Here is a 13,179-nt window from a genome sequence, read left to right as displayed (position 1 = left end):
GTAAAATTCTCTTAAAATACATAAATTAAGCAATTTGAACTGTTAAACGAAATAATTTAATTTTTGAAATATTACTTTTGCATTATTCGGTGTTACTAAAATAAGTTAAAACCGTATTATTACATCGAAACCAGACAAAATCTACCCGTGTGATATTCACCTTTTGTAGAAGAACATGTCCTTCAGTAAAATTGAATAATCATGAACTTCCGCAAACAGACAACGTTAAATATCTGGGAATGCATTTTGATCGATGTTTGACATGGAAAAAACATATAGTGCCAAAATGCAAACAGATCGGGGTTAAACTAAACGAAATATACTGGCTGATAGGGCGTAAACCTAAATTATCATTAGATAAGAAGGTTCTGCTGTATAAGTCAATACTTTAGGCCCATTTGGACCTATGGTATTGAACTCTGGGGTACTACTAGCAAATCTAACATCGATATCCTCCAGAGGTTCCAGAATAAAGTATTGTGAGACATCGTCGATGCCCCATAATACGTGTCCAACAAACTGATTCAGTGCGATATCCCCTTAGAACCCATAACGAGTATGATTAGGAATGTTAGTGTGAAGTACTCTGCACCCGCCAAACAGTAAAATGTGCGCGATGACAGTGTAGAGAATAGGCTCAAACGCAAACCGTCTGGTAGTTAACTAATTAATAGACACATAGAATGAGATATAATAATCTTTAGAATAAGTTAGAATAGTATCTAGAATAAGATTTAGATTATAAGTTGTATAGCAGATCACTTACTGAAGTGACCTACATATCAGGATGGTTATATTATATAACTAAAATCATATAATAATACTTATTGGCCACGAGCAGATTGTTGACGTTCTAGGAGATTAATATATAAAAAAATTATTGTATAGAAATGTAAAACACAGAAACTTAAATTTTGTAATACATCTTGTACTTAAATCTTGTTAAACTCGTCTGCTAAAACATTTTAAAATGTTTTATTAAAACTCTAATGGAGAATCCTCTTTTCCTGCGAAATAAAACTGATTAAAATGATTTCGTTTGTTTGTCATGACACATAATTTTTTCGAGACTTTGTATAGCTCTCGGGTTTACTTTCGAGTATAATAGATAACTAGTTTTTTTCAAATACAATTATTTAATCGACTAGATATTACAATGTTCGAAATTATCAGAAAATAATGGTGACTAGTATCAAGTGTCACTGAATAAAATCTCCCAACAATGTAACATCAAATAACCATATTTATGATAATATTATTTAAACAAAATCGTAGAAAAAAATAGCTAGACACTCAGTCAAAAGTCATCGTCTCGCCACATTGTATTTCTTTATGTTCAAAATCAGCTGACTTAAGAGATATGTAAATAAGATTAATCCATTTTTCAATATCAATAATTCGTTAGAATCATACACTTCCGCAAGTGCTCAGACATGTGCATCATCGACGTATATATCGAGAGAGATCGTCGAGCTTGAAACCAGTGTTATCAGTCGAGTACAGAATACAGGGCAGACTTAGTTTCCGGTGATTTTTTTCGAAAATTCGATTCAAGCTTATTGATAAGCGGAACTTATTCCTATGTCGAATATTTCGTTAATAAAAACAAGATGCTACGTGACATAGTCGGTCGGTTTGTCCCACTGTCTCAGTAATGATGAATGGATTTTTCCACTTTTTTATTCGTGTCGGATATGCGACGCGGTTCCGTGTTGTTTACTGAACAACATCGCACATTTCAAGTCGCGTTCTGACTATTTTACAGGCTCACACACACATACACACTCTACATATCGAACAGCTTATGTAAACAAACATAAAAACATTAAACATATGAGTTTATGTATTTTCAGACTTGTTAGCTTCGTTGGAAAATATTTCTAACTGATATTATGATTAAAAATAATTGCATTTGCATTAGCCCTCAACATGATATGATGAAAACTTGGATTGGAAGACCTAAAATTACTACATTTAGTGACAATATACTACTACTTTCACTAAAATGTTAAAGGGTTTATTAAACAACACACATACCACAAAAAATGCTTCTAAAATATAAATGAAAAATTTTGTTAAATAAAACGTGGGGCAAAAGTCCCGCTACCATTTCGATTGCCTATAAATTTGCCCAGAGAAAAGATAAGTAAATTTGCTTTTCATAAAAAGTTTATTTGGTCTTTACATTTTTTTTCGTTATGATTGAAAAATTATATCAGCTAAATGGTGACCGCGATTCGCTAGACAACTTTTGGACCTTTTTAAGGTATTTTTCATGACATCCTGTCAAATCTGGGGCTGAATTTCTTCAATTTCGTGACGAATATTGTTTTGTCGATAAGATGTTGAATCGTCTGGGGCTTACTCATATAAACTTTTTATTTTAAAAAACCCCATAAGAAAAAGGCTGGTGCTGTTAAATCCCAACATCTGGCTGGCCATGCTAAATCGGCACTTCGCGAAATTAGTCTTCGTGGAAAAACGTCATTCAATAATTGAATTGTTGAACGAGCTGTGTGTGCTGTGGCCCCATCTTGCTGAAACCACATGTCCTCCAGTCGTTGGTACCGTTGGGTAGTAACAGTAACTGCAACACCTTGGTCATTTAAAAAAAAAGGAATCAATGATGCTTCCAGCATGAATTTCACTCCATACAGTTGTTTTAGTAGATGCAATGATGTTTCGTGAATTAATTGAGGATTATGTATTGATGTTTTTAGATATTCTGCAACACTATCGAGCACCAGAGCTACATTCTCAACGTTATGAGATGTCCGTTGTTTCAGAACAAGGCCTGTCTGCTGTCGTACCGTACTGTCGAAAATTCGCATGTAAACCATAAATTGTGGTTTTGTCAGGCACTGGATGATTAGGATATTTTTGACGCAATTTCCACTGAGTGGAAATAATGCAACGATTATAAAATTTGGACGTCTACACAACAGAATGTTTAGAGCGAAACTGAGGTAAACGTCACATAAATAAGATGGCGCGCAATGAAAACGGTAGCGGGATTTTTGCCTCGCCCTTTAGTATACCATTTTTTAAATCCTGTTAAACTGTTTTGTCTTGTTTAACAACTCACACTCTTATTTAAATTTCAATGTGCAACCAAATTCATGAAAATACTTCTAATATGGTTACTTAAACGATCTCAAATTATTGCATTAAACACTATTATAATAGTTAATTTAAAATATTAAATTTTTGCTCAATTGTTGTATCTTAAAAGTGTGATAAAAATCAACAGTTTTTGTCCAAACTATGCTAAATCATTAAACAATTTCCTTTAAAATCAATTTAAAATCTGGTAAACCATATGTTTCAAAGCAATTACTTTCATTAATTAAGAGTCGATTGTATTTGTTTATTTAAAGATCGTTAAATTGTTTTAATTTGAAAATATTAAAAGCAGCTACACACTGTATCGCAAATATTCTATCGTCATTCAAATTATTGGCTAAAACGTTCCTAAAATGTGTAAATAACGAACATTTAATATTTGCTTAAATTCTGTTAAACCATCGAAACAGTTAAAAGTTGCGAAATTTTAAAACCATTATCCAGACGGATTGGGAGTCTATTCGCTCGTTTATTAAAATTGTTTGCTTATAAATCACTAAAGTGATTAAAACTGTTACACTTCAATTTAGTCTGAGACCGACTGAAGTCTGTATGGTTGCATTCAGCCCGATCTATATCTCGATGTTAAAACTATAAAGACACCAGTCTAGCCGTTGCCGAAAATATTTAAGAGCCTCGCAGACTTTCCAATGCAAAAAGAGGAATATTCATTAAACTTTCAGATTTATCGAAGGCAGAAGAAAAAAACCCGCACAATTCGGCGAACTTTCCATTACGAAGGTGATTAAAAAAGTTAGAACGACGCCCAGAACTTGACATTCCAACTGAAACGCCATTTAATTACTTATTCTTCTAACGCCGAACTTTTTCATAAGAAATTCCGACATTTATTTCGTACATAATTTTAAATTCCCCTCCCCTGCCCTCCAACCCCACATTATTTCTGAAATATCACGCATCATAAATATTGTTTTTTTTTTATCGCGCCATCCTATAAATACCGCCGATTTGGAATAAAATTATGCGGTTTAACAGTTTTTAATAAATTGGTTTTACATTTTTTACTTTGAAGAACTGATTGCCTTTTATCAAGTATTATGTGGTCAAATATATTTTAAACAAAAACTGACTATCTCTAATGATAACAAATCGTCTTGTTACTTTCTCTGTTATTTTATTTCTTTGCTATTGGTTCAATGAAAAGGTTTAAAAATCTTAAGCTGGTACAGTAAGTTAAGTCGTTGGTTTTACTGAGTTTAAATATAAAATATATTAATAGTTAAATATAGCAAATAAAATAAAATTACATGGTTTAACAATTTTTAATGTCCCGGTTTAACACTTTTAATTGGAAAAACTGTCAATTTTTTAGTAAGTATTATATGCTCAAATGCATTCTAGATAAGAACTGACTATGTCTAATGATAATAGATCGCTTTCTTACTTTCCCTGTTATCTTATTCTTTTGCTATTGGTTTAATCAAAAAGTTTTAAAATTCTAAGCTGGTAAAGTTAATTCGGTAGTTTTACTGATATTAAATATAAAATATAGTGATAATTAAATATAGTATATAAAGTAAAATTACATGGTTTAACAATTTTTAATGATTCGGTTTAACACGCTTTAATTCGAAAAACTGTCGGATTTTTCTTAAGTATTATGTGTTAAAATATTTTCTAGACAAAAACTGACTATGTCTAATGATAATACATCGCTTTGTTACTTTCTCAGTTGTCTTATTTCTTTGCTATTGGTTCAATCAAACAGTTTAAAAATATTGAGCTGGTAGAGTAAACGAATTTATTCTTAATAAAACTTAAATATAGTTTATAAAGTAAGGTTACATGTTTTAACAGTTTTTAATGAATGGGTTTAACATGTTTTAATTCGAAAAACCGAGATTTTTTTATTGAATATTACATGTTTAAATGTATTCTAGACAAAAACTGACCCCGTGTAATATTAATACATCGTTCTGTAACAACTGCATATCGCTTAAAACGTATATTTTTAATTGCGTATAAATAACGGGGGCTTACGTTGCGGCCACGACGATTTACACAATATCCCGTCTCCAGACATGATCGTCGAATACGGACCATTCATTAAAACATTTCGTTACTGGTCGGAATTGGCCGCGCTCCAGGCTATGTCTCGGTTAAGGAGGTAGATCGGTATATGCACGATAGGTATGCCGGGGAAGTTGCTGACAAAATTGCCCGCATAAACAATGCCTGTTCCAGAGCAGAAAGGTCAGCTGGATGACGTTCAGATTTATCGTCGTGACACAACGTCTGATAGATGTGATTCATTGGTGATGCGTAAGTCTTTTGCGGTGATTGAAAGGATTATTTGCAGTAATTAGTGAATAAGCAATTGTACGATACATAATTTCATCAATATTAGTGTATACATTATCGGTTTTAACAATCTTTAATCGCGGATTTGATAAATTTAATGTCATTGCTTCCTAGGTTACTTCAGGACAGTATTACTTCAAGTATAACAGTACCTAAGTGGATATTTTAGGAGCTATCCAACTTGAAGTAGATATACTACTACTAGGATCACTGTTTCATGTATATTTTAGTTATACTTTAAGAGTTATAAAGTAACATTGTGAATGTTTTTTTTCTCCAGTGTTTTAATAAATAAAATGACAAAAAACGATTAAGTTTTCGGTTTTAAATGTAGTGTTAATTAGCTCTCCCTAGTATTTTTTAAACAAAAAGAGTATCTAATAGGTCAATTAAAAAATCCCTGGCCTGATACATAGATGGCGCTACTAGAATTAAATCCATATATTTTTTAGTTAGCCCTAACCCTCAAAAGATGCTTGTATAAATTTGACAGCTGTCGGATCATTAGTTTGTGAATTATAGCATTTTGAGTGAAGCATATTTTGTTAATGTGAAAACAATGGATAAAAAATAATTTCGCGTGTTGATAAAATATTGCTTTTTGAAGGGAAAAAACACAGTTGAAACAAAAACTTGGCTTGATACCGAGTTTCTGGACACTATCCCAGGAAAATCAACCATCAATGATTGGTATGAAAAAAAAAATCCAAAAAAAATGTGTTTTACTATGGTAGCCCGGGGACTTTTCAATTGACCTGTTAAGTAAATATTTTAAGAGTTATAGGAGAATATTTTTGGACATTGTTTAGTTTTAAATGTTATTTTGACGTTGTCCAATGTTTACGAGTATTTTGATAGGCATTTTTAGAAAATAAGAGGCACCAAATTAAACCAATTTGACTTTTTATGGGTATATTTTAATACAGTTTAAGAGCATTTTTTTACAGTTGAAGAACATTCAACAGATGAGTTTTTGTTATACCAAAATATATTGTAATTTAACTGCATTTAAGTGAATATTTGAAAAGTTATAAGAAAACAGTTTTGTAAATATTGTTCGGTTTAACATGTTTTAATTATGGTTTTAACAGTATTTATTGTAACATTTAACTGTCTTAATAAAACATATTTCTTTATTTATCTTTTATGGTAATTTCGTTTTGCATATTTTTATACAATATATATAAGTGAACATTTTAAATGTAAATATTTTCCAGTTTAACATATTCCAATTATGCTTTAATAGTGTTTAATGTAAGAGTTTAACATTTTTAAATAACATATTTCTCTATTCAATATTCAGGATTATTTTGTTTCGCATATTTCTATACAATATATAAGTTACTATTTAAAATGTAAATGTTTTCCGGTTTAACATGTTGTAATTATGCTTTAATAGTGTTTAATGTAAGAGTTTAACATTTTTAAATAACATATTTCTCTATTCAATATTCAGGATTATTTTGTTTCGCATATTTCTATACAATATATAAGTTACTATTTAAAATGTAAATGTTTTCCGGTTTAACATGTTGTAATTATGATTTAATAGTGTTTAATGTAAGAGTTTAACATTTTTAAATAACATATTTCTCTATGCAATATTCAGGACTATTTTGTTTCACATATTTCTATACAATATATAAATGACTATTTAAAATTTAAATGTTTTCCGGTTTAACATGTTGTAATTATGCTTTAATAGTGTTTAATGTAAGAGTTTAACATTTTTAAATAACATATTTCTCTATTCAATATTCAGGACTATTTTGTTTCGCATATTTCTATACAATATATAAGTTACTATTTAAAATGTAAATGTTTTCCGGTTTAACATGTTGTAATTATGATTTAATAGTGTTTAATGTAAGAGTTTAACATTTTTAAATAACATATTTCTCTATGCAATATTCAGGACTATTTTGTTTCGCATATTTCTATACAATATATAAGTTACTATTTAAAATGTAAATGTTTTCCGGTTTAACATGTTGTAATTATGATTTAATAGTGTTTAATGTAAGAGTTTAACATTTTTAAATAACATATTTCTCTATGCAATATTCAGGACTATTTTGTTTCGCATATTTCTATACAATATATAAGTTACTATTTAAAATGTAAATGTTTTCCGGTTTAACATGTTGTAATTATGCTTTAATAGTGTTTAATGTAAGAGTTTAACATTTTTAAATAACATATTTCTCTATTCAATATTCAGGACTATTTTGTTTCGCATATTTCTATACAATATATAAGTTACTATTTAAAATGTAAATGTTTTCCGGTTTAACATGTTGTAATTATGATTTAATAGTGTTTAATGTAAGAGTTTAACATTTTTAAATAACATATTTCTCTATGCAATATTCAGGACTATTTTGTTTCGCATATTTCTATACAATATATAAGTTACTATTTAAAATGTAAATGTTTTCCGGTTTAACATGTTGTAATTATGCTTTAATAGTGTTTAATGTAAGAGTTTAACATTTTTAAATAACATATTTCTCTATTCAATATTCAGGACTATTTTGTTTCGCATATTTCTATACAATATATAAGTTACTATTTGAAATGTAAATATTTTCCAGTTTAACATATTCCAATTATGCTTTAATAGTGTTTAATGTAAGAGTTTAACATTTTTAAATAACATATTTCTCTATTCAATATTCAGGACTATTTTGTTTCGCATATTTCTATACAATATATAAGTTACTATTTAAAATGTAAATGTTTTCCGGTTTAACATGTTGTAATTATGATTTAATAGTGTTTAATGTAAGAGTTTAACATTTTTAAATAACATATTTCTCTATTCAATATTCAGGACTATTTTGTTTCGCATATTTCTATACAATATATAAGTTACTATTTAAAATGTAAATGTTTTCCGGTTTAACATGTTGTAATTATGATTTAATAGTGTTTAATGTAAGAGTTTAACATTTTTAAATAACATATTTCTCTATGCAATATTCAGGACTATTTTGTTTCGCATATTTCTATACAATATATAAGTTACTATTTAAAATGTAAATGTTTTCCGGTTTAACATGTTGTAATTATGCTTTAATAGTGTTTAATGTAAGAGTTTAACATTTTTAAATAACATATTTCTCTATTCAATATTCAGGACTATTTTGTTTCGCATATTTCTATACAATATATAAGTTACTATTTGAAATGTAAATATTTTCCAGTTTAACATATTCCAATTATGCTTTAATAGTGTTTAATGTAAGAGTTTAACATTTTTAAATAACATATTTCTCTATTCAATATTCAGGACTATTTTGTTTCGCATATTTCTATACAATATATAAGTTACTATTTAAAATGTAAATGTTTTCCGGTTTAACATGTTGTAATTATGATTTAATAGTGTTTAATGTAAGAGTTTAACATTTTTAAATAACATATTTCTCTATTCAATATTCAGGACTATTTTGTTTCGCATATTTCTATACAATATATAAGTTACTATTTAAAATGTAAATGTTTTCCGGTTTAACATGTTGTAATTATGATTTAATAGTGTTTAATGTAAGAGTTTAACATTTTTAAATAACATATTTCTCTATGCAATATTCAGGACTATTTTGTTTCGCATATTTCTATACAATATATAAGTTACTATTTAAAATGTAAATGTTTTCCGGTTTAACATGTTGTAATTATGCTTTAATAGTGTTTAATGTAAGAGTTTAACATTTTTAAATAACATATTTCTCTATTCAATATTCAGGACTATTTTGTTTCGCATATTTCTATACAATATATAAGTTACTATTTAAAATGTAAATGTTTTCCGGTTTAACATGTTGTAATTATGATTTAATAGTGTTTAATGTAAGAGTTTAACATTTTTAAATAACATATTTCTCTATTCAATATTCAGGACTATTTTGTTTCGCATATTTCTATACAATATATAAGTTACTATTTAAAATGTAAATGTTTTCCGGTTTAACATGTTGTAATTATGATTTAATAGTGTTTAATGTAAGAGTTTAACATTTTTAAATAACATATTTCTCTATGCAATATTCAGGACTATTTTGTTTCGCATATTTCTATACAATATATAAGTTACTATTTAAAATGTAAATGTTTTCCGGTTTAACATGTTGTAATTATGCTTTAATAGTGTTTAATGTAAGAGTTTAACATTTTTAAATAACATATTTCTCTATTCAATATTCAGGACTATTTTGTTTCGCATATTTCTATACAATATATAAGTTACTATTTAAAATGTAAATGTTTTCCGGTTTAACATGTTGTAATTATGATTTAATAGTGTTTAATGTAAGAGTTTAACATTTTTAAATAACATATTTCTCTATTCAATATTCAGGACTATTTTGTTTCGCATATTTCTATACAATATATAAGTTACTATTTAAAATGTAAATGTTTTCCGGTTTAACATGTTGTAATTATGATTTAATAGTGTTTAATGTAAGAGTTTAACATTTTTAAATAACATATTTCTCTATGCAATATTCAGGACTATTTTGTTTCGCATATTTCTATACAATATATAAGTTACTATTTAAAATGTAAATGTTTTCCGGTTTAACATGTTGTAATTATGCTTTAATAGTGTTTAATGTAAGAGTTTAACATTTTTAAATAACATATTTCTCTATTCAATATTCAGGACTATTTTGTTTCGCATATTTCTATACAATATATAAGTTACTATTTGAAATGTAAATATTTTCCAGTTTAACATATTCCAATTATGCTTTAATAGTGTTTAATGTAAGAGTTTAACATTTTTAAATAACATATTTCTCTATTCAATATTCAGGACTATTTTGTTTCGCATATTTCTATACAATATATAAGTTACTATTTAAAATGTAAATGTTTTCCGGTTTAACATGTTGTAATTATGATTTAATAGTGTTTAATGTAAGAGTTTAACATTTTTAAATAACATATTTCTCTATTCAATATTCAGGACTATTTTGTTTCGCATATTTCTATACAATATATAAGTTACTATTTAAAATGTAAATGTTTTCCGGTTTAACATGTTGTAATTATGATTTAATAGTGTTTAATGTAAGAGTTTAACATTTTTAAATAACATATTTCTCTATGCAATATTCAGGACTATTTTGTTTCGCATATTTCTATACAATATATAAGTTACTATTTAAAATGTAAATGTTTTCCGGTTTAACATGTTGTAATTATGCTTTAATAGTGTTTAATGTAAGAGTTTAACATTTTTAAATAACATATTTCTCTATTCAATATTCAGGACTATTTTGTTTCGCATATTTCTATACAATATATAAGTTACTATTTAAAATGTAAATGTTTTCCGGTTTAACATGTTGTAATTATGATTTAATAGTGTTTAATGTAAGAGTTTAACATTTTTAAATAACATATTTCTCTATTCAATATTCAGGACTATTTTGTTTCGCATATTTCTATACAATATATAAGTTACTATTTAAAATGTAAATGTTTTCCGGTTTAACATGTTGTAATTATGATTTAATAGTGTTTAATGTAAGAGTTTAACATTTTTAAATAACATATTTCTCTATGCAATATTCAGGACTATTTTGTTTCGCATATTTCTATACAATATATAAGTTACTATTTAAAATGTAAATGTTTTCCGGTTTAACATGTTGTAATTATGCTTTAATAGTGTTTAATGTAAGAGTTTAACATTTTTAAATAACATATTTCTCTATTCAATATTCAGGACTATTTTGTTTCGCATATTTCTATACAATATATAAGTTACTATTTAAAATGTAAATGTTTTCCGGTTTAACATGTTGTAATTATGATTTAATAGTGTTTAATGTAAGAGTTTAACATTTTTAAATAACATATTTCTCTATTCAATATTCAGGACTATTTTGTTTCGCATATTTCTATACAATATATAAGTTACTATTTAAAATGTAAATGTTTTCCGGTTTAACATGTTGTAATTATGCTTTAATAGTGTTTAATGTAAGAGTTTAACATTTTTAAATAACATATTTCTCTATTCAATATTCAGGATTATTTTGTTTCGCATATTTCTATACAATATATAAGTTACTATTTAAAATGTAAATGTTTTCCGGTTTAACATGTTGTAATTATGATTTAATAGTGTTTAATGTAAGAGTTTAACATTTTTAAATAACATATTTCTCTATGCAATATTCAGGACTATTTTGTTTCGCATATTTCTATACAATATATAAATGACTATTTAAAATTTAAATGTTTTCCGGCTTAACATGTTCTAATTATGATTATGAAAGTGTTTAGTGTAAGAGTTCTACATATTTAAACAACGCTTTTTCATTCATCAATCAGGTCAATTTTGTTTTGTATATTTTTATACAATATATAAGTGAATATTTTGAATGTAAATATTTATCGGTTCAACATGTTTTAATTATGGTTTTAACAGTATTTATTGTAACAGTTTAACATATTTAAATAACATGTTTCTTCAAATACCATTCAGAGCAGTTATAAAATATTATATATATTAAAAATATTAATGAAAAATAAAGGCATGCTTGAAAATACTTTTAAAATGTATCAAACAAAAACCAAAACGCAGGCATCATCAGGAACGAAACAAAACAAAAAACGAAACTGCAAAAAGGAAAACAACACAACAAGAGAAACTGATGACTGATATATATATGTGTGTGTGTGAGTGAAACTTACGGGAGTGGCGGCCGCGGAAGCTGAAGCTGCGACGGCAGCTGCGTCGCGGTGCTGATCGCGCTGTCGGCAGGGAACGCGCAGCAGCAGGCACGAGGCCAGACCAAGAGCGGCGCCCGCTGCCGCCGCCGCTGCCAGAGCCGCCACCAGAGGGGCCCAGGCGGCGGCCTGGCGGGTGCCGCGGGGGTAGGTCGGTCTCGCGAACGATTGCCCCGGAAACTCACCAAAGACGATGACGCCACTGGCTGTAACACCAAGCAATTTGTCAGTTTTATTACGGCTATGACTTTTGTTTCTGTTGTTTTTTTTTGTTCTCGTATTATTTTCGAGTTTGTTTTCTAACTACGCAAGGAGCGAGGAAATCGTTTCGGTTTTACGTAGAGCGCGTTTCGAGATACTTTTGTCGGTTTTATGAATTTTTCCTTCTAACGTTCGATATCAGATGTATTGAGGTCAATTTTTTTCCTGGAGATGTTAGTTCGAGGCCAATATTGACATGGTGTGTATAATCGATTGATTTTATCGTCTATTTCTCCGGTGGTAGTTGCTATGGATATTTATAAAAGGCTCCTAGGATTCTTGATATTTCACCTAGATTAAGAACTACCACAAAAAGTAAACATAATATTCACACAAATATTTAATGCCACTTTGTGATTGAAGTATGTTCTGGGATGACATACGAATTGCATAATGCAGCCGAAATGTGATGCGTTCTGATATCCACACAATTTCTGACGTACAACACGCAACTGATAATGAGACATGGGTATATTAGCTTGAGATATAAAAGAATCAATAAGCGCCAAAAATAAAGGTAGCGCTTATTGTATTCTTGAATTATCATGGTTTTGTGCGATCAGAACTCTTAACAGAAGGTTAAATCGTAAATAACCAAGGTTGGGCAGCATTTGAATGACTTGCAATGGAAATACAAATTATATTCTGTATTGCAATTCAATTATTTCTTAAAAATTCACTTTGTATTTCAAATACCTGACGGTGATACAAACATTTAACATT

At 28.2% G+C, this 13,179-nt stretch overlaps 1 protein-coding gene across 1 annotated transcript in view; it reads right to left on the bottom strand.

Moving 5' to 3' along the window:
• LOC143203612 (uncharacterized) overlaps positions 1-13,179 on the bottom strand; it is a 286,782-nt gene that overhangs the window by 100,092 nt on the left and 173,511 nt on the right. Inside the window, exon 2 of the mRNA XM_076415834.1 lies at positions 12,160-12,401. Coding sequence (XP_076271949.1) covers positions 12,160-12,401 — 242 coding nt within the window. The remainder of the gene's footprint in view (positions 1-12,159; positions 12,402-13,179) is intronic.

The sequence above is a fragment of the Rhynchophorus ferrugineus genome, unplaced genomic scaffold (assembly GCF_030347505.1).
Source record: "Rhynchophorus ferrugineus isolate W39M unplaced genomic scaffold, kcgeb_rfMv2 rfM10, whole genome shotgun sequence".
NCBI classification, from domain to species: Eukaryota; Metazoa; Arthropoda; class Insecta; order Coleoptera; family Curculionidae; genus Rhynchophorus; species Rhynchophorus ferrugineus.
The sequence above is the reverse complement of the archived record's forward strand: the minus strand, read 5'-3'. Positions and strand labels throughout refer to the sequence as shown.